The sequence below is a fragment of the Bos taurus genome, chromosome 20, assembly GCF_002263795.3.
Source record: "Bos taurus isolate L1 Dominette 01449 registration number 42190680 breed Hereford chromosome 20, ARS-UCD2.0, whole genome shotgun sequence".
Classification (NCBI taxonomy): domain Eukaryota; kingdom Metazoa; phylum Chordata; class Mammalia; order Artiodactyla; family Bovidae; genus Bos; species Bos taurus.
The window spans coordinates 41,276,462-41,299,363 of NC_037347.1; the positions used below are offsets into that span (position 1 = coordinate 41,276,462).

Consider the following 22,902-nt stretch of genomic DNA (forward strand, 5'->3'; position numbering starts at 1 on the left):
AAGGCTGCTAAATTCAATAAATTACTTGCCTAGCATGTTATTTTCCTATATTTAGAAAATTTTTAAATATCACCAAGAATTGTGAATTAGATTGGTTTAGTTATGAATAGTTTGATTAGCAACTTTTATATACATTTTACCTATATGTTTAGATGAATGTAAGCTGGCCCTCCAACTAGTTTTATTAATATAAAGTTAACTTTTTGCCCTGATTTAGGTTCAGATTTTCTTCTCAAGTTTTATATAACTCATTTATATTTTAATATAATAATTGATTAAAATCAGTTATTATAAACTCTATAACTTAAAAGATTCTGCATATTTATCATCAAACCATTCTGCTTACTGTATCTGTTCTATTTCTATACTTACTCTGTTTAACCATGCTAGTTCCTGTTGCCCTTCTCTACTTCACTCATTGTTTCTCTCCAATTATTCTTTCTTTGGAATACTTTATGGGAACTGAATTTTAAAGGGCATTTCGTATTCCTTTACAACTAAAGTTCTCTTGTGGAAGAGAAATCATTGAACTCCTAGAAATGCCTGTTTTTGACTCCTTATTTTTTCTGTGATTATTACTGCATTGATCATCCCATATTTATCATTAGTTCTTTGACATTTTAGTCCCAAAATAACCTGTGACCATTTAAAATACTGAACAAAAGGATAGTTTACTGTACATTCTCATTTATTAAGGTGGATTTTTGTGTTCCCTCTTGTTGTCTTTGTGCTGGTGCGCTGTATCCAGTAATCCTTCCTTTTGATTTTCTTTTGGTGGGGTAGGGTTTATATTTGTAGAAATTACTTATTATATTTCTAAATTAAAGAATTCTTGATCTTCATATTAGATTTATGTAAATTTGTTAAATAACTTCCTGGGTTACATTAAAGTGCTGACAAAACCCTCAAATGGCTCGTGTGACACTGATGCTACTTTAAGGAAGTGTCTTGCTCACCTGGTCAAACACCCATTCCTCACTGCATTTTGCCAATTCAATCCATTTTAGATGTAACCTCGGGTATGGTGAAAGACCCACCGGACGTCTTGGACAGGCAAAAATGCCTTGACGCTCTGGCTGCTCTACGCCACGCTAAGTGGTTCCAGGTTCGGAACATCATTTTACTTTTTTCTTGTAGCCTTATGAGAGAGTAGTTCAGTACAACATGTTTAACTGTGTTTAAACATTTCAAAAGATTGCCCAAGCAATACTATTTTAAATTAAATATCAGAAAATATGTTAACATAGAAAGCTGGGTATGAAGATCTGCATATTGCAGTTACTATTAATTTGACAATAAACTAGGATTTGGGGGGTGTTTTGTAGTTTGGGTTTTTTTATTTTTATTTTCAGTGGCCATATTTGAAGCTGACTTATTCAGGAACATCACATGTTTGTGTATATATATTATATTCCATAAGGCTGCAGATTAACTTTGCTTTAAATAATGGAATATGTGTTTAAAGCTTTGTGTATAGTTTTAAGATTTTTTCCCCTCTTTCTCTTAAGTTAATAAGTGTAGGGAATGAAAGGTGAGGAAGCAGCTGTTTGGTTTAGTGACTTTGCAGTTATGCAAAGGCACAGAAAGGAAACCAAACAGATTTCCTTAATCTTTCAGTCCCTAGACAAACTTTTTAGCTCTTTACTTTTTCTTTAATTTCTAATGTAGGCAGACTTTTTTTTTTAAGTTTACTGATTTAAATGAACACAGGTCAAGGTTCACAGGGGATCAAGAACAATTATTCTTGTATAATCTGTTTACTTTGACCTAAAATATCAGCTTTTAAATACTAATCCTGGCATAAAATATTGCTGTAAATGGCAGCTCATTGAATCCAATTTTAAGTGTGGTTATTTTTGTTTTATTTTTATCTGAGCTTCCATTGAACAGTGGTATTTTAACTTTTTTTTCATCAAGGGATATTTTTAATATTTCTAAGATTAATTCAGTTGATTTTTGTGTTGCTCTCAAGGCTAGAGCTAATGGTCTACAGTCCTGTGTGATTATCATACGTATTCTCCGGGACCTCTGTCAACGAGTTCCAACTTGGTCTGATTTTCCAAGCTGGGTAAGTAATATGTAACTGTATGTGAAAAATAAACGTCTCAGAAATACTTCTGCAGTTTTTTATAGCCTCATCTTACATCTAATTATCAACTTTATTTCCATTTCCTAAATGGAGTTTTTTTCTTTTTCTCATGAGAAGTTCTAGGGTCTTATCAGACTGTTTAACTTGCTGAGAATTATACTTGATTTTCTTTTTGAATTTTCCTTCTTTTTTTTTTTTACTCTTCACACAGTGTTTATTATTTTTATAGGTGCAATTATTAGTTGTACATACATAAAGATACAAAGAAAATTTTAAATGAGCTATTAATCTCCCTATGCAGGATTTTGTTGATATTTTAACAATGTATAAGTAATTTTTAACATTTAAAAATATGTATTATCCAAAAAAATGCATAAAATTAGGAAATTCAAAGAATGCAGAAAGGCACAAAATAAGAAGTGAAAGCCTTCTCATCATTTAAAGGCCAGTTATCATGGCACAATTTTTTGTGATTTTTTTCCAGGGAGGAGAAATGCATATATGCACGTCGTGTATATTCCTATTGTTTTATTTATGTACAAATATCTCTTTGATGTTGAAATATTTGAGTTCCTAAATAGCAAAAATTCAGATACAGAAGGATTCATTCAAAAGTATAACTGAACCTACAGATTCTAGAGTTGGGTTAGGGAGAATTGACTAGCCAGGGTTATCTTAATTCTGGGAGCTCTTTGAGAACGGTATTGACTACTCGGTGTTTCCTTTTATGGACATGCCATATTTTATTTAACTGGTATCCGTCTGATGGACAGTTGCATTGTTTGCAGTCTTCTGCTATTAAATTTTCATTGTATGGTAGTCACGCTTTTATGAGTATTATATACATGTGATGGCTAGGGTCAATTGCTATAGAATTCCAAGGTCAAAGAACATGTTTTGATTGTAACCAGGAAAGGTGGATCATTTAAAATTACCAAAAATTGTTGAACTTAGCATTTTCTTCACATCCTCACTAACTTTGGGTAAGATCACACTTCTTAACACATGTTAGGTAAAAAATGGAGTCTTATTTTTTATTTAAATTTTAAGTGATTATTGGCATTTATAATTATTTTCCTCTTAACTGGTAGTTCCTGTTATTCATATTTCGCATAATTTATAATTACTTTCTATAAGAAATTAGCACTTACCTATATTAAAATATTTTTTCCAGTTTTCATTTGCTTTTCAACTTAATAATTTTTGCTGTTTTATAAAAGGTTTAAAATTTTTACAAATTCTAATCCATTAGTGTTTTATGACTTAACAACTTTGTATTCTGTCTACAAAATACTCTCTCATGTTTTAGATTATAGATTATTCACACATGCTTTCTTCTAGAGCTTTTTTCCCCCAATCAAGTTATGTTTATTACAGATGTTTGCTTACTTATTCCTGGAAGGATATATTCTGTATTACAACAGGAGTTGTCTCTCAGTAGTGAGAAGTGGGCTTAGGTTAGAGATCTGTAATGTTTGGATTTTACTAGGATAAAATATACATACATTACTTGTATAATTATAAATTAATTTGAAAATCATAAATGGACTAGAGGTAGATCCAGCAATATGTCTTTCCAGACCAATTATCAATTATTCCAATACCATTTAGCATTTTATTTAGTAGTGATGTTCATTCTCCCAACCTCCATTTTGAAATATCACCATTATCATAAACCAGTGGTTCTCAACCACATTTCAGTTTTGCCCCCAGGGGACATTTGGTAATGTTTGGAGATATTTTTGGATGTCGATACTAGTTATCGATAACACTGAGGAAGAGAAACCCTTTGTTAAACCAAAGTTCCTTTGTTGCAGGCCTGTTTCTACAGTAGTCTTTCATTCCTCAATCTTCTCTATTAAACTCTTTTTTCTATTTATTTTTTACATATTTCTTTAACTGGTTGCATCGAGTCTAGTCATGGCACACGGAATCTGCCTTGTGTCCTGTGGGATCTTTCCTTGCGGTACATGGACTCTAGTGGTGATGCACAGGCTCCAGAGTGCTTGAGCTTCGATAGTTGCAGTTCGTGGGCTTAGTTCTCCCGCAGCATGTGGCATCTTAGTTCCCTAACCAGAGATTGGACCAATGTCCCCTGCATTGCAAAGTGGATTCTTAACCTCTAGACCACCAAAGAAGTCCTTAATCTCTTTTAATTTTTAAAACTTCATAGTGTGTTTTAAAATTCTGATGTCCTTTTCATCAGAGTTTCCCCCTCTCTGTTCTCTGCTGCTCATTATAAAGACCATCTTGCACTGTTTGGGGGTTTTGTTTTTGGTTTTGTTTTGTTTTAAGTGTGTTTTGTTTTGTTTTGGTTTTCTCATGTTCTTTTTCTAAAAGAACTTGACTGCCATTTTGTTCAGTTTAATGAACTCCAGGGTTCTTTTAATTATTTTTAAGTAGTACTGTATTGAATTAATAGATAATTGATAGAATATCATCACTTTTGCAGTGACAATAAAGAAAGTTTTGTGTTTTATTTTTGTCCTTTTATTAGATTTGCACTAACTCTATAAAAATTAATTTAGAACTTTTGTTCTTTAAACTCTGAAACAGTTTTTAGGATCATCAAAAATACTGTTTTTTGAACATTTGTAAAATTCATTTGACATTATCAGTTCCCAGTCCCTTATAAAGAGGGTAGCGCTTTCTTGATTTCTTTTATTGTGAGTAACTGTTTTGTTTAATTTTTCCTTCTCCTGGAGTTAATTTTGGCAACTTTTCCTAGAAAAATTGACCCATTCAACCAGATACTCAAAACTTTTATGTAATAGAGTTCTGTGCCCTTAAAGTTTTAAAAATGCCCATTACAGCATCTTTATTGTTTTAATTCTCTGATTGATTAGTCAGTAATAGCAGGTGCAGTATTGGAGCAAAATAACCAATGGGTGTTTCAGTATTTACTTGTGATGAAAATTCAATGAATTATTGATAGATTTTTAATATACAAATGTATGTACATTATATAACTTAAACTTTTTTTAATATATAAAAATACAAGCATTCTATATTATCATTTTACTTCCTCCTTCTTTCAGCTTCAGTCCATGCAACCCAGGTGTCCTTGAGACTCTTTCTGTTATATTATGTCTAAGCTTCAGTACTTTTGAGACTGGACTCTCAGGCCACTTCTCAGCTATTCTTGAAGTCTGAAAGTCTCACTGCAGATGGCCCTTTACCCTACACCTTGCTTTTTCTCTTCATCAGAGAGAGCCATAAACTTCAAGGGACCCTCTCTGCTTTGAGGGTGCAGAGCTTTAAGAACTGAGTGGAAAGAGAGGATGCACAGGTCAAAGGAACTAGGGGAACATGGGCCATGGCAGAGTGATGATGGACGAATCAGGGAGGGCAAAGAAAGCTGCTGGCCAGTCTTTGAAATCATGTACATATAACATAAAATACCAGTATTTTGGTAGTTTAAAGCACACCAAAATGTCAGTACTTTGACATTTAAATAGCTCTCAACATTATATCCTTTCAGTTCAGTTCAGTCGCTCAGTCGTGTCCGACTCTTTGCAAGCTCATGAATCGCAGCACGCCAGGCCTCCCTGTCCATCACCAACTCCCGGAGTTCACTCAGACTCACGTCCATCAAGTCAGTGATGCCATCCAGCCATCTCATCCTCTGTCGTCCCCTTCTCCTCCTGCCCCCAATCCCTCCCAGCATCAGAGTCTTTTCCAGTGAGTCAACTCTTCACATGAGGTGGCCAAAGTACTGGAGTTTCAGCTTCAGCATCATTCCTTCCAAAGAAATCCCAGGGCTGATCTCCTTCAGAATGGACTGGTTGGATCTCCTTGCAGTCCAAGAGACTCTCAAGAGTCTTCTCCAACACCACAGTTCAAAAGCATCAATTCTTCAGCACTCAGCCTTCTTCACAGTCCAACTCTCACATCCATACATGTGTACAACATAGTAATTCCATATTTTAATACATTATGAAATGATTATTGCAGTAAAACCAATTACTACAATATTGTTGACGATGTTCCCTATGTGCGCTTATATACCTGTGACTTTCTTATCTAAAAGCTGGAAGCTTAATGTCTAAATCCCCTTAATATATTTCAGCTATACTGCACCCTCCTAAACTCATTTTTATTAGCATTTATCTGGTATGTTTCTGGTACTTTTCTATCCTTTGCCATAATTCTTATCCTTTTCTTGTTCTTTTTTATGTGTGAATATGTTTCTTTTCTGATTATTTAGACAATTAGTTGTTGACCTTATAGTTTTATATGGTATTTTCATTGCATCTGTTTAACAATTTTAGATAATGTCTGTTAACCTCTCATCTATAAAAGCTGAGAAAATGATCACTTCCTCCTCCTCCTCCTATCCTCTTGGGTTTTTGTTAGTATTTTCTTTTTTTTTTTTTCATTTGTTTCATTCATTCATTTATTTTAATGTGTCAAAACCTGTTTCTTGATTTATCTGTTTTACTCAGTGAATGCTGATTCCACTTAGAAAACAGGAAAGTTTACACTTAATGCTTTTTTAAATCTTAAAGGTTTAAAAATTACTACATTTACCTTATGTGTCAGTATATTCCCTTTGATTATTTAATGGTCTCTATTTAAATGCTTTGGTGCCAGCCACTAGGGCTTTACTGGGGTTTCCTCTTTTTATTTCTTGGTTGACTGAATTTTATCATCATGTAGTTTTTATCAAAAAGTGTTTGAAGTTTTTAAAATTTCTTTCATGTTTGAGAATCTTTGCCAATTACCATTACTTTATTGAAAAATGTATTGTTAGGTCGCAATTTTTTCTCCTCCCTTTATTGGTATTGCTCCATTATCTTTCAGCATTGAGTATTGCTAAATCTAGTTTATGTTAATCACTTAGTCATGGGGTCACCAACTCTGTGACCCCATGGACTGTAGCCCTCCTAGCTCCTCTGCCCATGGAATTCCCTAGTCAAGAATCCTCAAGTGGTTAACCATTCTCTTCTCCAGGGGATCTTCCTGATCCAGGGGTTGAACCTAGGTCTCCTGCATTTTGTGCAGATTCTTCACCATCTGAGCCACCATAAGTCCAGCCTATTTTTCTTGCCTTTACCTTTTCTGCAGGTTGCTAAAAAATTCTGTCTTTATCCTTGAATTTTAGTAACTTAACCAAATTATGTCCTGGAATCTGTTGTTAGTGTCATCATTTCATTGAAATCTTTGTCTGCACATTTGACAAATGATTAATATGATCCTCTATTTTCAGTTCACTTCAGTTGCTCAGTCGTGTATGACTCTTTGCGACCCCATGAATTGCAGCACGCCAGGCCTCCCTGTCCATCACCAACTCCTGGAGCTTACTCTAACTCATGTCCATAGAGTTGGTGATGCCATCCAACCATCTCATCCTCTGTTGTCCCCTTCTCCTCCTGCCCCCAATCCCTCCCAGCATCAGAGTCTTTTCCAATGAGTCAACTCTTCGGCATGAGGTAGCCAAAGTATTGGAGTTTCAGCTTCAGCATCAGTCCTTCCAATGAATACCCAGGACTGATTTCCTTTAGGATGGACTGGTTGGATCTCCTTGCAGTCCAAGGGACTCTCAAGAGTCTTCTCCAACTCCACAGTTCAAAAGCATCAGTTCTTCAGCACTCAGCTTTCTTCACAGTCCAACTTTCACATCCATACATGACTACTGGAAAAACCATAGCCTTGACTAGACAGACTTTCGTTGGCAAAGTAATGTCTCTGCTTTTGAATATGCTATCTAGCACCACTTACCCTTATATTGGATTCCCTTTGTCCCATATATTTATTATCTTTGTGATTGTTTTAATCTTTGTTCTCTTTCCTCTTTTGTCCCCTGTTACTGTTTTTTTGGTGATAATTTAGTTTTCACCCATGTCCCAATATTTACTATTTATAATTCATTTATTAGTTTTATAATAATGTTCAGTTTGCTTAATTAGCTCTGCAGTCTTCCTTTTCGTCTCAACCTTGAGGTTTTAATTTTATTGGTTTTTTTATTTATCAAGTTATCTATAACTCAAAATGTTGACAGTTGTATCTTTATTCCCTTAAATTAAGATTCTTCCAGAATAAATTATTTTCTAAGTAAATATTATTTTTTAAATAATAAAAATTTGATTCACAGCAAAACTGAGCAGAAAGTACAGAGTTCTCACATACTGTCTGTCCTTACACATACAAAATCTCCCTCTCAATATATGCACCAGATTGATACATTTATTACAAGCAATGACTTAACAGTATCATTCAAAGTCCATCAGTTCAGTTTAGTCGTTCAATTGTGTCCAACTCTTTGCAGCCCCATGGACTGCAGCACGCCAGGCCTCCCTGTCCATCACCAACTCCCAGAGTTTACTCAAACTCATGTCCATTGAGTCAGTGATGCCATCCAGCCATCTCCTCTGTCATCCCCTTCTCCTCCTGCCTTCAGTCTTTCCCAGCATCAGTGTCTTTTGCAGTGAGTCAGCTCTTTGCATCAGGTGGCCAAAGTATTGGAGGTTCAGCTACAACATCAGTCCTTCCAATGAATAATCAGGACTGATTTCCTTTAGGATGGACTAGTTGGATCTCCTTGCAGTCCAAGGGACTCTCAAAGTCCATAGGAAGTAGATTTCACTCTGTGTTCCACCCAAATGCAAAGATATCATGCCTGGTTTGTTTTAGTTTTTTTCATTTCTTTAGGGCTTAGCATTGTCAGTTCCATTTCCAAGTCATCCTTTGATACTAAAACGTGCAAACAAGAACTGTCTTAGTTTATTCACACCTTTTAAAATACTTCTATTTCTTCCCGCATGAGCTCTGCTTTGAGGATTGCTTATGGAAAGGAGTAGTGTTTGGCTTTCTCTCTTGGCATGTATTCTTTTTTTTTTTTTGGATGCCCCATGTAAAGAACTTAGTTCCTCGGCCAGGTATTTGAACCCAGGCCCCAGCAATGAAAGCACTGAGTCCTAACTACAGGACTGCCAGGGAGTTTCTAGACATGGGCTTTCTCTCTTCTGTTCCCTAATTCAATGTGCTGTGGTAGTCTTTGAGGTAGATTCCCTTGGCACACCTTTAGGCTTCAGATTTCAAACCCACAGTGGCCTCCTAGAGCCTTTGCCTGTGCAGAATTTGCTGTTTTTTTCCTGAAACTCTTCACCATCTCCTTTCAAAAACACCTTTCTGTTTACCTGAATCAGAAGAAGGTTTGGGGTGTGTGAAGCCACTTTGGGAAACTTCATTGAGAGTTCACAGCAGTCTTTGATATTAATTTTCCCTGTTTCTTACTCCTTCGAAAGAGCTTATTTTTTTTGTTGTTTGTTTTATCTGCATGTTAGTCAAGTCTGTATTTATTAGTAGAGATAATTAGATGTGGATAATTGGAATTCTACTCTTCCCTACCTGTCTTCGGCAAAGAGCCTTCAAAACTGATGAATTCTGTTGCTTTTCCTTTCTCTTTTTAGATGAAAGGTGATTATTTTTAGAAAAATTTCTTTGCCTCAGGCTGCCCGCAACATGACTTGTTCTTACTTTCTGAGTTGAGAGAGTTCTGGTGAAATTTTTGGATTTTTTTTTTCCCCCACTCAACTGCCAACCCCTTCCCCATTGTCTTCTAAAGAGCCAGTTAGGGAAGTATAAATGGAGAGTTGCCCAAGGCCACTCACTTTCTTAGAAATACTCTTTCACTGGCCTGTTCCTCCATTTAATTGAAGCCATTTTATATTTATTTGGGTGGTGGTAGTGTGCTTCATACATATTTCTTTAATCATAGCCAGGTTTGGGGGGCAAGAGATCTTGAGATTTGGCTTTGCACTGTCACCTTAAGCAGAGAGTAACTTTTCTTCTTGGTTTGCATGAAAGAAATTTGAAGTTCTTGTGAACTTGATCTTCAATTTTGTTTAGCCTTCAGATTACTTATTGAATAAATCTAAGTCCTACCACCTGCCTTTAGTGTTTACCACTACAGTGAGTACAGCAAATAATATACTGCCTTCAAATTAGTTCTTCTTTTGTCCTAAATCTGTAGTGATAAGTAAAGAAAGTATAGGTAAAATTCTCTTGTAAGGTTGATCTGACTTAAGAATTGCTGTGTAGAATAGAAACCTCCTTTAGATTAGTATACCTTTAGAATGGTATACCTGCTGTAAATTGCAGAAAGGCATTTTTTGGTAAAAAGTGTTTTAATGTTTATTGTATATTTTATTTTTTAAATCTATATTAAGCTAAGGAATATTTTATGAAAGAGAATCATCTGTCATGGATGAACCTCCGAAACATGCTGAGTGAAGGAAGCCAGACACAAAAAATTATACATTATATGATGGCATTTGTATAAAATATCCAGAATAGCAGATCCAGATAGATAGAATGCAGGTTGGCGGTTGCCTGAGGCTTAGAGAATGAGAGAACGAGGAGAAACTGCATGATGGGCCGGGGGTTTTACTTTGGAGTAGTAGAAATGTTTTGAACTAGATAGAGGTGGCTGTTATTCAGCATATTAGTAAGTGTACTAAATGCCACTGAAGTGTTCACGTTAAAATAGTTAACTTTATATTATATGAATTTTATCTTTATTTATTTAAAAAAAAAAAATTATCTGTGAAATGAGATAGTCCCCAAAGAAGAGGCTGAGAGGCCATAATTGTTCTTTTTGTTCATACAGCAGTTAGAATATGTGCTCCACATACCTTTTCACGTATTTTTTTTTCATGTGTTAGTCGCTTTGTTGTGTCCAAGTCTTTGCAACCCCATGGACTGTAACTCCCAGGCCTCTGTTCGTGGAATTCTCTAGGCAGGAATACTGGAGTGGGTGGCCATTCCCTTTGCCAAGTGATCTTCCTGATCCAGAGATCAAACCCACTCTCCTGTATTGCAGCCAGATTCTTCACCATCTGAACCACCTGGAAAACCCTATATATATATTTTTTTTTTTTGGAAGAGTGTATTAGATTTTAGTGATGATGACTTGTAGTGAGAGAGCTCCTGTCAGTTTTAGAACCAGTGAGGAGATTCTGAATGATAAATGGTAGAACACTGACATCACAGGGCAAATAACTTTCTTTTCGCTTGCAGGAGTAAGTTACTACTGTTAAAGATGGGAAGGAAGAATATAATACCACATGAATGTTTCCCTAAAGCAAATATTGCAATCCTGGATTTCATGTCATTTAACATATAATATTTAAGAGAGCGTTTCTTTTTTAAGTAACTTTTGCCATCAGAATCCTTTATATTATTGCCTAAGTAATCATTTCCCTTGTTTGATTCTGTTTGTCTTTGATGTTGTCCTTTTACTTTTTTTTGTCCTTTTACTTTTGAATGCATGCATTTAAGAGTATATAAACCTCCTATGTTCTACTTTTGTTGCTTGCCTAACCATGGACATCTGCTTGGAGACCAGCCATGTTCCATAGAAAATTAACATTTTTAAATTGCTTGCTTCACAGCAAATGATCTCAGAAGGCAGACAGTTGACTTAGTTTTACTGTGATTCAATATATGGACTTTGTGTTCCATAAATACTCATTTCTTTCTTGGTTCTTATTTAGTTTCTACTTTAATACATAAGTATAAATTATATATTCCCACTAGAGGTCAGTCAATAAGCAGGTTTTTAAAAAGCATTGAATTACCTTTAATATTTTTGTATCTTGACATAGCTATATTCTGGGGCTTCCCAGGTGGTGCTAGTAGTTTAAAAAGCCCACCTGCCAATGCAGGAGACTTAAGAGACTCAGGTTCAGTCCCTGGGTCAGAAAGATCCCCTGGAGGAGGGCATGACAACCCACTCCAGTAATCTTGACTGGAGAATCCCATGGACAGAGGAGCCTGGCAGGCTACAGTCCTTTAGGGTTGCAGAGTTGAACATGACTGAGCACTTAGTATGCATGCACCTGTATTATAGCTGATTAGTGAATATTTGTTTTTCCCTTAACATTCTCTAAAAGTACTTATATAAATTTGAGGTATTTTTGGAAAGGAACATATTTTAAGACATCAATTTTGTATTTTAGTAACTTGTTAATTACAACCCTTGATTTCTTTAATTAACAGGATTATTTTCACATTTCTTTCCAAAAGTATTCTGATCATAGGTACTTACTAAGTATTTTCTATATGCCAGCCATTTATGCTAGGCAAAGGGATTCCATAAATGACAATTGACAATCCTTATTTTCAAAGATTCCAGTCTTTTGGACATCTTGAAATAATACTTGTCTGGACAGGAAAAGTGTTTAATATGCATTCATAGAGTTGCCTAGATAACTGAAGCTGATGCCTTAAAATACTAAAATTTTTAAATGAAGACCCTTTAAGGGTCTTGTGTCTTGAACAGTTTTAAATGTCTTGAACAACTTCCTACGTTCTTCAGCTTAATTAGACTGAACCATCTTAATTTTTTTTTGTTGCAATTTACATTTATCATTATTGACACCTGTTTTTCTCAGATTTTTTTAAACTTCATGCTCCTCCTAGCTGTCATCTTTTTTTTTTTTTTTTTTTTTGCTTTTTATGTGTACTCGCTCTTCAGATTCGTATCTCTCTTACAACTTATTCCTAATTTGTTTGGAACTAAAACCTCCACATGTCCAATCTTTTAAGAATTATTCTTACTTAAAAGATGCGAGTAATGGCCTTGGGGTGAGTAAGTGGATGTGGTTTTTACCTCTAATTAAATCTATGAGTTTTTTAAGTACACAACTAAAAATGGATCCTCAGTGTTTTAAACTTCATTATCATTTTAAGGGTTTCATTCTAGTTTCAATCTGTTTCGTTTCTTTGAATTGTTACTGGTGATTTTATTTAAAATTTGAGTAAAAGCTGCAATGTGGATAAACCTTAAACATAATGCTAAGTAAAAGAAACCAGACACATAAAGTGACTTATTATATGGCTCCATTTATATGAAATGTTTAGAAAATGCAAATCTATAGAAATAGAAAGTGGTTTATTGGTTGCCAGGGGCTGAGGAAAGAGAATGGAGAATGGCTACTAGTAGGTGTGGAGTTTCTTTGGAGGTGATAAAATGTTCTGGAATTAGAGAATGGTTATGGTTGAACAACTTTGTAAATGTACTAAAACCCACTGAATTGTACATTATATCTTAATTTTTAGAATCTAAATGGAAGCAGATCTTTCTAATAAACTCTTCAAAATGCTTTCTGGATCTAAATCCATACTTCTTTTTTTTCTTCATTGGTTTTAACTGATTTTGAGTCTCAAATGTAATTTACCGTGAAAGTATAATTTATATTTTCTTTAAGGATAATAGAAGTACAGTTGTATGTTAAATGAAAATTTAGATAATTGTTCTTAAAGGAAAAATAAAAGTCATCTTGGTAGAATATGGTCTTGCTATAACTCTTCAGTATTATCGGTATGTAGGCATTAAAGAACAAGTATATGTGAGCCCTACATATCTAAAGAATTTTAAGGACTGTCATATTTTAATAGAAAAGGATAGCAGTAACTGAAAATCCAAAACAACCCATTAATCTATTTTTCTTCATTAAGCACACATTACAAAATAATTTTTAAGATATAAATTATATATTGCCTTATTTTGTTTTCGTTATTTTTAATTTTATATTACATGTAATTTTTATTTTCTGATTTTGTGACTTGTTCAGTGTGATTTTTTTCAATCTTTAAAATGTTTTTTGTTAATAATTTTACTTATTTTTTGCTCTACTGGATCTTCATTGCTGTGCGGACTTTGCTCTAGTTTAGGCGAGCGGGGGCTTCTCTTCAGTTGTGATGCACAGGCTTCTTCTCATTGTGATGGCTTCTCCTGTTGCAGAGCACAGGCTCCAGGGCACTCAGGCTTGAGCAGTTGTGGCACTTGGGCTCAGTAGTTGAAGCTCCCAGACTCTAGAGCACAGTCTCAATAGTGTGGCACATAGGCTTAGTTGCTCTGCAGCATGAGGGATCCTCCTGGACCAGGGATCAACCCATGTTCCCTACATTGGCAGGTGGATTCTTCACCACCAAGCAGTCAGGGAAGCCCCAACCTCTAAAAGTTTTAATGACAGTTTCATAATTATTTTGTCATTCTGAAAATGAATAATTCCTTTGGGCTGTAAGCTGTCAAACACATTTTTATGTTTTTGTTTTTAGGCAATGGAGTTACTAGTAGAGAAAGCAATCAGTAGTGCTTCTAGTCCTCAAAGCCCTGGAGATGCTCTGAGAAGAGTTTTTGAGTGCATTTCTTCAGGGATTATTCTTAAAGGTAAGTTTTACTTCATTTTTAATGTTTGTGTGTTTGATAGTTGAATGAGAATTATTCATTCTTCTACAAATGGATGATGATAATGCTTCATTCTGCCTATGGTGATTGCTGTAGGTAGTCCTGGACTTCTGGATCCTTGTGAGAAGGATCCCTTCGATACCTTGGCAACAATGACTGACCAGCAGCGTGAAGACATCACATCCAGTGCACAGGTACCATTGTGTTCCTAATCCCAGGGCTTTGTTTTATCACTTCCCTTACAGTTTTGGTTTTTTATAGTTGTCCTCTAGAAGAAATTACCATGTAGTATTCATTATTCCTGCTTCTTTAGTAAGTAAGCCCTTAGGATATAATTTAAACTAGATTTCATTAATCTTCAATTTTATTATATTAACTCTGTGTGTGTCCTGTATAAATATAAAAATACTACAGTATTTTCAGTATCATTAAATCTAGTTGTTATATTATATGTCAGGATCAGTAGAGCAACTATTCATGTCCTCTGGGTATACAGAAGTGATGTGCTGTTTGGTTTATGGAAATTTTTGTAATGATTTAGCCTTTCCTGCCACTGAAAAGGCCAGCTAATATAGTAATTAAAAGTGTGGGCTCTGAAGTCTAGACTCCTGAGTTTAAATACCAGCTCTGCATTTCATCTATAAGGGATAAGAGCAGTATCTGTCTCAAAGAAGATTGTTGGGAAGATTAAATAAATTAATCTTTCATTCAGTCTAAAACTTATACAACTTTCCTTTTTTGACTCCAGAAGTGTACTAAGAGGAGAAATGTCTACCAACTATAAACAATAACAATCTAGTCTAAGGCAGTTACACTGGTTGGACTTAAGATTTTGTTCTGTTGTCTCTTCTGGCAAGGATAATTTGAGAGGTCAGGATTAAAATAAATTGTTAGATTAAAAGTAATTTGAGGAAGAGTCAGTAATAATAGAACATTATGAATATCTTACAGACACACAAGATTTCCAATTTGTATTAAACAAGTTTTGTTTTAATTTCTTTGGGTTTAATTTTCTAGGGAAGATGACAGTTTACCATAAGTGGCTTTTTTTTCTTCGTTGGTACTTAAGAAATTATTTTTTGGGTAAGAAGTAGGGCATTTGAAAACTAATAAGAGAATTCTTAGTTGGAAGGAAGGAAAGCTTTAATGTGACTTTGAAGAAAGTGGTCTGATTTTAGGAGGTAGTTAGAAGTGTCCTTGTTAAAAGTGAAGAAGTGAAAAGTGTTAAAAGTCAGTGGGAAAAAAGGGAACGTCATACACTGTTGGTAGGAATATAAGTTAGTGCAGCCACTGTGGAGAATAGTATGGAGGTTTTTCAGAAAAACTAGAGCTGCTGCTGCTGCTGCTAAGTCGCTTCAGTCGTGTCCGACTCTGTGCGACCCCATAGACGGCAGCCCACCAGGCTCCCCCGTCCCTGGGATTCTCCAGGCAAGAACACTGGAGTGGGTTGCCATTTCCTTCTCCAGTGCGTGAAAGTGAGAAGTGAAAGTGAAGTCGCTAAGTCATGTCCGACTCTTAGCGACCCCATGGACTGAAGCCCACCAGGTTCCTCCATCCATGGGATTTTCCAGGCAAGAGTACTAGAGTGGGGTGCCATTGCCTTCTCCGAAAACTAGAGCTACATGACCCAAAAATTTCTCCTAGGTGTATGGCCAGAAAACAAAACAAAAAACTTTAATTTGAAAAGATATACATACCCCAGTATTCATAGCAGTGTTATTTACAATGCCAAGATAAGGAAGCAACCTTAGTGTCCATCAGCAGATAAATGGATAAAGAAGATGTGGTGTATATATACAATGGAATACTACTCAGCCATAAAAAAGAATAGAATTTTTGCTATTTCCAATACTATGGATAGACTTGGAGGGCATTGTGCTAAGTGAAGTTAAGTCAGAGAAAGACAGATACTGTGTATCACTTATGCTAAGTCACTTAAATTGTGTCTGACTCTTTGCAACCCCATGGACCGTAGCCCACCAGGCTCCTCTGTCCATGGGATTCTCCAGAGAAGAATACTGTAATAGGTTGCCACACCCTCCTCCAGGGTATCTTCCCGACCCAGGGATCAAACTCACATCTCTTTATGTTTCCTGCTTTGGCAGGCAGGTTCTTTAACACTAGTACCACCTAGAAAGCCCATCACATTTATTTGAATGTAGAAAATACAGCAAACTAGTGAATATAACAAAAATGAAGCAGACTCACAGAACAAACTAGTGGTTACCATTGGGGAGAGGGGAGTGGGAAGGAGCAGTATTGGGGTAGGGAATTAAAAGGTACAAACCATTGCATATAAAATAAGCTATGAGAAACACTGGACTGGAAGAAACACAAGCTGGAATCAAGATCGCTGGGAGAAATATCAATAACCTCAGATACGCAGATGACACCACCCTTATGGCAGAAAGTGAAGAGGAACTCAAAAGCCTCTTGATGAAAGTGAAAGTGGAGAGTGAAAAAGTTGGCTTAAAGTTCAACATTCAGAAAACGAAGATCATGGCATCTGGTCCCACCACTTCATGGGAAATAGATGGGGAAACAGTGGAAACAGTGTCAGACTTTATTTTGGGGGGGCTCCAAAATCACTACAGATGGTGACTGCAGCCATGAAATTAAAAGACGCTTACTCCTTGGAAGGAAAGTTATGACCAACCTAGATAGCATGTTCAAAAGCAGAGACATTACTTTGCCAACAAAGGTTTGTCTAGTCAAGGCTATGGTTTTTCCTGTGGTCATGTATGGATGTGAGAGTTGGACTGTGAAGAAGGCTGAGCGCCGAAGAATTGATGCTTTTGAACTGTGGTGTTGGAGAAGAGTCTTGAGAGTCCCTTGGACTGCAAGGAGATCCAACCAGTCCATTCTGAAGGAGATGAGCCCTGGGATTTCTTTGGAAGGAATGATGCTAACGCTGAAACTCCAGTACTTTGGCCACCTGATGCGAAGAGTTGACTCACTGGAAAAGAGTCTGATGCTGGGAGGGATTGGGGGCAGGAGGAGAAGGGGACGACAGAGGATGAGATGGCTGGATGGCATCACGGACTCAATGGACATGAGTCTGGATGAACTCCGGGAGTTGGTGATGCACAGGGAGGCCTGGCATGCTGCAATTCATGGGGTCGCAAAGAGTTGGACACGACTGAGCAACTGAACTGAAGAATATATTTACAGCATAGGGAAATAGTATATTAATAATAACTAAATGTGTATAACCTTTAAAAATTATGAGTCACTGTATTGGACACCTGTTAATTATTTAATAATTGTACATCAACTATACTTCGATAAATAAAAGTGAGGAAGTTACGTGTACTGCATCATTCCATCTATATAACATTAATGAACTAACAGAACAGATGAGTGATTCCCGGAGTTAGGGATAGGGGCGAGGATAGATGTGGCTAGTGAGAGTCTTGTGGTGATAGTATAGTGCCTTGTGATGGTGGTTAATGCAAACCTGCACATTTGGTAAAGTTACATAGATCTGTATACATCACACATAAACCAAGTGTGTATATAACTGGTGAAATCTGAATAAGCTCTATGGATTGGACCTAGGTCAATTTCAGTTTCTTTGTTGATGGGCCATAGTGCCCATATTAATAATTCACTTTTTTCCCTTGTCTGGGACTTTTCTTCTTTTCCTTCCATAATATTTACCTTTGTTTTTGTATCTGTATTCTCTAGTGATCTTTTTCGAGTTGCTTCTGCAAGATGTAGCTTTTGTCATTTATTCTGATGCCTTCCTGTAAGTGTCCAATAGAGCAGCATATCTTTGAAAGGGCACATTTTAAGGTTATCTTCCCTCTCAAAAAAGGATTAAGTAAACTTTACATCTTCTTTGATGTTGTTTTTAAAAATTTCAAGATGAATTTGTATGGGAATAATTTTAGTATCATCAAATTTCATTTGCTTTTAAATCATTTCCAATTATACATTAGAAATGTCTCTTGTTAGAATTTAGAGGTACATGCAAATCACATGCAGAGGAAGAGCTTACAGAGTGCTCACTCCAGCCTCAGATGCTACTGTGGTTTTCTTTACTGAACTAACTACTCTTCTATTTTGAAACCCCTAGTATGAGAATAGGCTGATGATCAGTAGCAATATTTCTGTAGTAAAAGTGTGTTACTATTCATTATTATGCAGCAGATAACTTTGGATATTTTCTTTAAATGGAGAAGAAAACCTTATTCTGTTTTATCTTTGGGAAATACCTTTTTTTAAGTAACTCTAAATAAATACTGTCCTATTATGATAAATAATCCCTAGTTTCACCTCATAAATAGTAACATTATGCATAATTGCCAGAAAGTGGAAACATCCCAAGTGTCTATCACTTGATGGATGGGTAGGTAAACACATGTGATATATTCATACAGTGGAAAATTACTCGCCATTAAAAGGAATGAAGTGCTGATATGTACAAGGTAGATGAATCTTGAAAACGTTATGCTAAGTGGAAGAAGCCAGACACAAAAAGTCATATTGTGTGATTTTGTTTATATGAAATGTCCATAGTAGGCAAATCTATCTAGTTACAAAAGTAGATTAATAGTTGCAAGGGCCTCAGGGTAAAGGGATTGAGGAATGACTGCTATTGGGCCTTGGGGTTTTGGGGGGTGAGGGGAGGTTGGAACATTGGGAAGGTGATGAAAATGTTCTGGGATTAGAGAGTAGTTAATGTTGAAAAATTGTAAGTATACTAAAAAAAAAAAAGCAACAACTGAATTGTACACTTTACAAAAACAAATCTTATATGGAATTATATCTCAAGAAGTAGTCTAAACAATTCTGTTGAAGATTTAACCACATAGTGAAAGTTGCCTTTTAATCAAATGACTGTAGAATCTCCTTAAATATCCCTCAGAATATTGGGAAACTATGTCTCAAAATATCTTACGACACATGAGGTCTTGTGACATTGATGCCTAATGTATTCCTATATATATACATAGCCACAGTAGTGAAAAATCTTTTTTTAGTTCACTAACAAGTTGAAGAAGTATAATCCTCATTTTGTAAACCTGGGGAGGTGTGTGTTGGGAGGCACATGTGCCTGAGGATGAGCACATGGGCATCCATAGAAAAAGTTGCAAGATATGTGAATATGAACCAAAGAGAGGTTCATTTGATGAGTGAGATGCTTTTTTTCTTTGCTGTATACTGTCTTAGGATTTTTTTAATGAGCATAATAATTTTGTTGAATATTTTTTTTAACTTACATTAAAAAAAAAAAATAGCATGCACACAGAAAAGCCTGAAAATAAAAACTTCAGAACATACAGAGTCTTTCATTTATGAACCTTAATATTGTTTAAGGTGTTTCTTTCATTAAACATGCTTTTTTATATTGTTATGTTGGTCTATAAACCTAGTAAGAATTAATATTGGTTCTTTAATTTGACTGAATACTCTTTTTGTTGCAGTTTGCATTGCGACTCCTTGCATTCCGCCAGATACACAAAGTTCTAGGCATGGATCCACTACCACAGATGAACCAGCGTTTTAACATCCACAACAACAGAAAACGAAGAAGGGATAGTGATGGAGTTGATGGATTTGAGGCTGAGGGGAAAAAAGACAAAAAAGATTATGATAACTTTTAAAAAGTTTCTGTAAATCTGCAGTGTTAAAAAACAACAGGTGCCCATTCGTTGGCTGTTTTTCATTCATAATGATGTCTACTTCGAAAAAATTATCGAGAATTTAAAGAATTTCATGGAAGAACCAAGTTTTTCTATGATACTAAAATCTTAATGTACAGTGTTAGGTATTATATGAATGGAAAGACACCCCCACCCCCACCCTGCAAAATTGTGCTCCAGCTTGGGGAATTACAATGGTTCTGATTTTTTCCCCGTTATTTTGGTTTTTATTTACTGGTTGCCCTAGCTCCCCCTATATTTGTGTCTTTTATTACCTAGTCCTATTAAATCTTTACTGTATTTAATGCAGTATTTGTGCTTCAGTTACTATGTGTATTTTGATATTTTTATTTAGAGTTTTGTTTGCTGTTTGATACTAGTTGTTACTTTGTGTTACAGATAACCTTTACGCCTTCTTAATATTTTACAGCAGTACGTTTTTTTGTAACGTGAGACTGCAGAATTTTTTCCTTTTGTTATTCTTTATGTGATGGATTACAACACAAAAAGTTATCCTGCCATTTAAGTGCTCAGAACTAAATGTTTCTGCAGATCTTGTGGCATTTGTCTCTCTAGTGTGATATATAAAGGTGTAATTAAGACAGATTTCTGTTAATCTAATCAAGTTTGCTGTTAGTTGTGCATTAGCAGTATAAAAGCTAATATATAATATATGGTCTTGCAACAGTTTTAAAGCCTCTGCATAATTGATAATAAAAATGCATGACATTTTTGTTTTTAATAGACTTTTAAAATTTTAATTTTAGGTTTGACACGTAGATCTTTGTACAGTTGACTTTTTGACATAGCAAGGCCAAAAATAACTTTCTGAATATTTTTTTCTTCTGCATAAGTGGAAAGGGCATTTTTCATATATAAGTGGGCTAACCAATATTTTCAAAGAACTTTATCATTGTGCAACTAACAACAATAACTAGCCCTTAATTATGAAGACAGTTCCTTATTGGTGTGTGTGTGAGATTACTCTAGCAACTATTACAGTATAACAGTTGAATGATCCCTCCCCCTGCCCCTACATCCCATCACCCAGATAATTTACAGTTCTATTAACAGTGAGGTTGATAAAGTATTACTGGAAAAAAAAAACTTAAGATTATCTAAGAAAAAAACCAGAAAATTATTTGGTGTGGCCATCTTACATGCTTATGTGTCCTACAAAAAGCTAAATATTCTAGCAGTGGTGTAATGAAAAGTTACATCTTACTGTTAATATATGTATGCTCTGGTATACAGATGTCATTTTGTTGTCACAGCACTACAGTGAAATACACAAATAAAAACTTAAATTCATATAATGGCTTAAATGTATTATATGTTAGAATTGACATAAGTCCTTCTGCTTTGAAATGACTTAATGTTTCCATAAAACCGTATTCAAATTTATTGGGTACTTAAATCTTGTTATTCCTGACAAATGATACTTCCTGGGCACATAATTTCCAGAAAAGTGTATAATTCAGTACCATATTGGTTCAGTTTCTTTCTTGGGCACAATCTTCCCCCAGACTCTTAGAGGAACAAGAGACTTGGGCTTTTCTTCCAAATTTGTGATACACTATCTTTGATCTTGGGCAAGTGTCTTTTTTTTTTTAATCTTTCCAGGTCTCATTTTACTCTTGAATACTTAGTCACCCAGTGAAAATTTTGGAATTATGTTTCTCACAGTTCTCTTACTTAGAAGGAAAAAACTGATATTTATCATGCACTAAAGATAATTATTGTGCTAGATCTTTCATATGTTTTCCTGTTTAAAACTATCATAACAATAAGTGAAGGTACTGTATTACTTATTTTCCAGATGAGGAAACTGAAGCCCAGAGTGACAAACCAAAGCTACTACATTAATTTAGTAACAGAGTTGAAATTGATAGATATCAAAAGTTTATGCTCAGGAAAGTTGAGGCTGTTCCTTTCATCTTGCAATTAATTATCTTCTAAAAATCTTTTCAACCCAAATTCCCAAATTTTGCATTTAGTTTTGGGTGTCTTCATCCAGATACACAAGTGATACCACTTAAATTTTTTTCAGTATTATTTATTTTTTGCATGGCTTAATTGTTTTCGTAGCTCTGGCTAAATCTGCATTAACTATCTTATATGAAATAAGGCTGACTTCAGTATCTGTTAGTATCTTTTCTTCTGCTTTGACAATTTTTAAAACTGTAAACACTCTAGTCAAGCATTGGTTCTCACCATGCTAATGTGTCCTTGAGCCAATTGTTTTGGCAGCTGATTTATTCTCTGCATCTCAGACTAGCTCTCCCTGTTATTACAGTGCATGCTTATGTTCCAGTAATGATAACCCAGATAAACTGATTTCTGTCACCCACTCCCTAGTTACATGATATACATTCCAAATTAGATTTATGTCTTCACCACTATTGTTTCTTTGATGTCTTTGAATAAGCTAGTATCAAAAATGCAAACTTGATATAAGAAAGGATCTCTGATTTTTTTGTTAATGGTATTTTAAGTCATTTTTTTCCTGCTTATTGACAAAAGAGCATAATGAGCCTTTTGTTTGGTCATGCTGTTACGTTGTCAGTATCAGTTGTGAATTTAAGTTATAAACAGTTACCTTAATGCATTCACCATTTTTTTTAACTGAATTTGGCAGAGCTAACTTAAATTTTCCCCAATAAAGGGCAAGTTTTATAGTGTAGATAATAAAGCAGTGATCTCAAATTTGTTCATGAGAGTCATCTGGGGACCATTCTAAACATTAACATTTGTAGGTCCTAGTTCCAAAGATTCTGACTGAGGAGGGCCAGAATAAGCCTGAGAATGTGCATTTTAAGATGACTTTCTCTTAGTTATTTGTTTGAACAGATTGTTCATAACATGCTGTAAAGGTCAAAAAGTATAAAGGAGTATACAGCATAAAACAAAATATCTTCTGCCTCCCATTGTTTTCCAATTACGTGGCTCCCCTTTCTAGAGGCAGTGTT

The 22,902-nt window shown here is 35.3% G+C and overlaps 1 protein-coding gene across 3 annotated transcripts in view; it reads left to right on the plus strand.

The window, feature by feature from the left end:
- The window catches only part of ZFR (zinc finger RNA binding protein), an 83,744-nt gene extending 62,493 nt beyond the window's left edge, over positions 1-21,251 (plus strand). For 2 of the 3 annotated variants that reach the window (XM_024981513.2, XM_024981514.2), the window contains 5 exons: positions 1,008-1,105; positions 1,973-2,068; positions 14,156-14,267; positions 14,382-14,479; positions 19,715-21,251. In XM_024981513.2, the coding sequence (XP_024837281.1) occupies positions 1,008-1,105; positions 1,973-2,068; positions 14,156-14,267; positions 14,382-14,479; positions 19,715-19,894 (584 nt within the window). In that variant the 3' untranslated portion in view covers positions 19,895-21,251. Of the gene's footprint in view, positions 1-1,007; positions 1,106-1,972; positions 2,069-14,155; positions 14,268-14,381; positions 14,480-19,714 lie in introns of those variants that run through there. The other variant, XM_059878902.1, reaches the window with a different exon arrangement.
- The last annotated feature ends 1,651 nt before the right edge of the window (positions 21,252-22,902 follow it).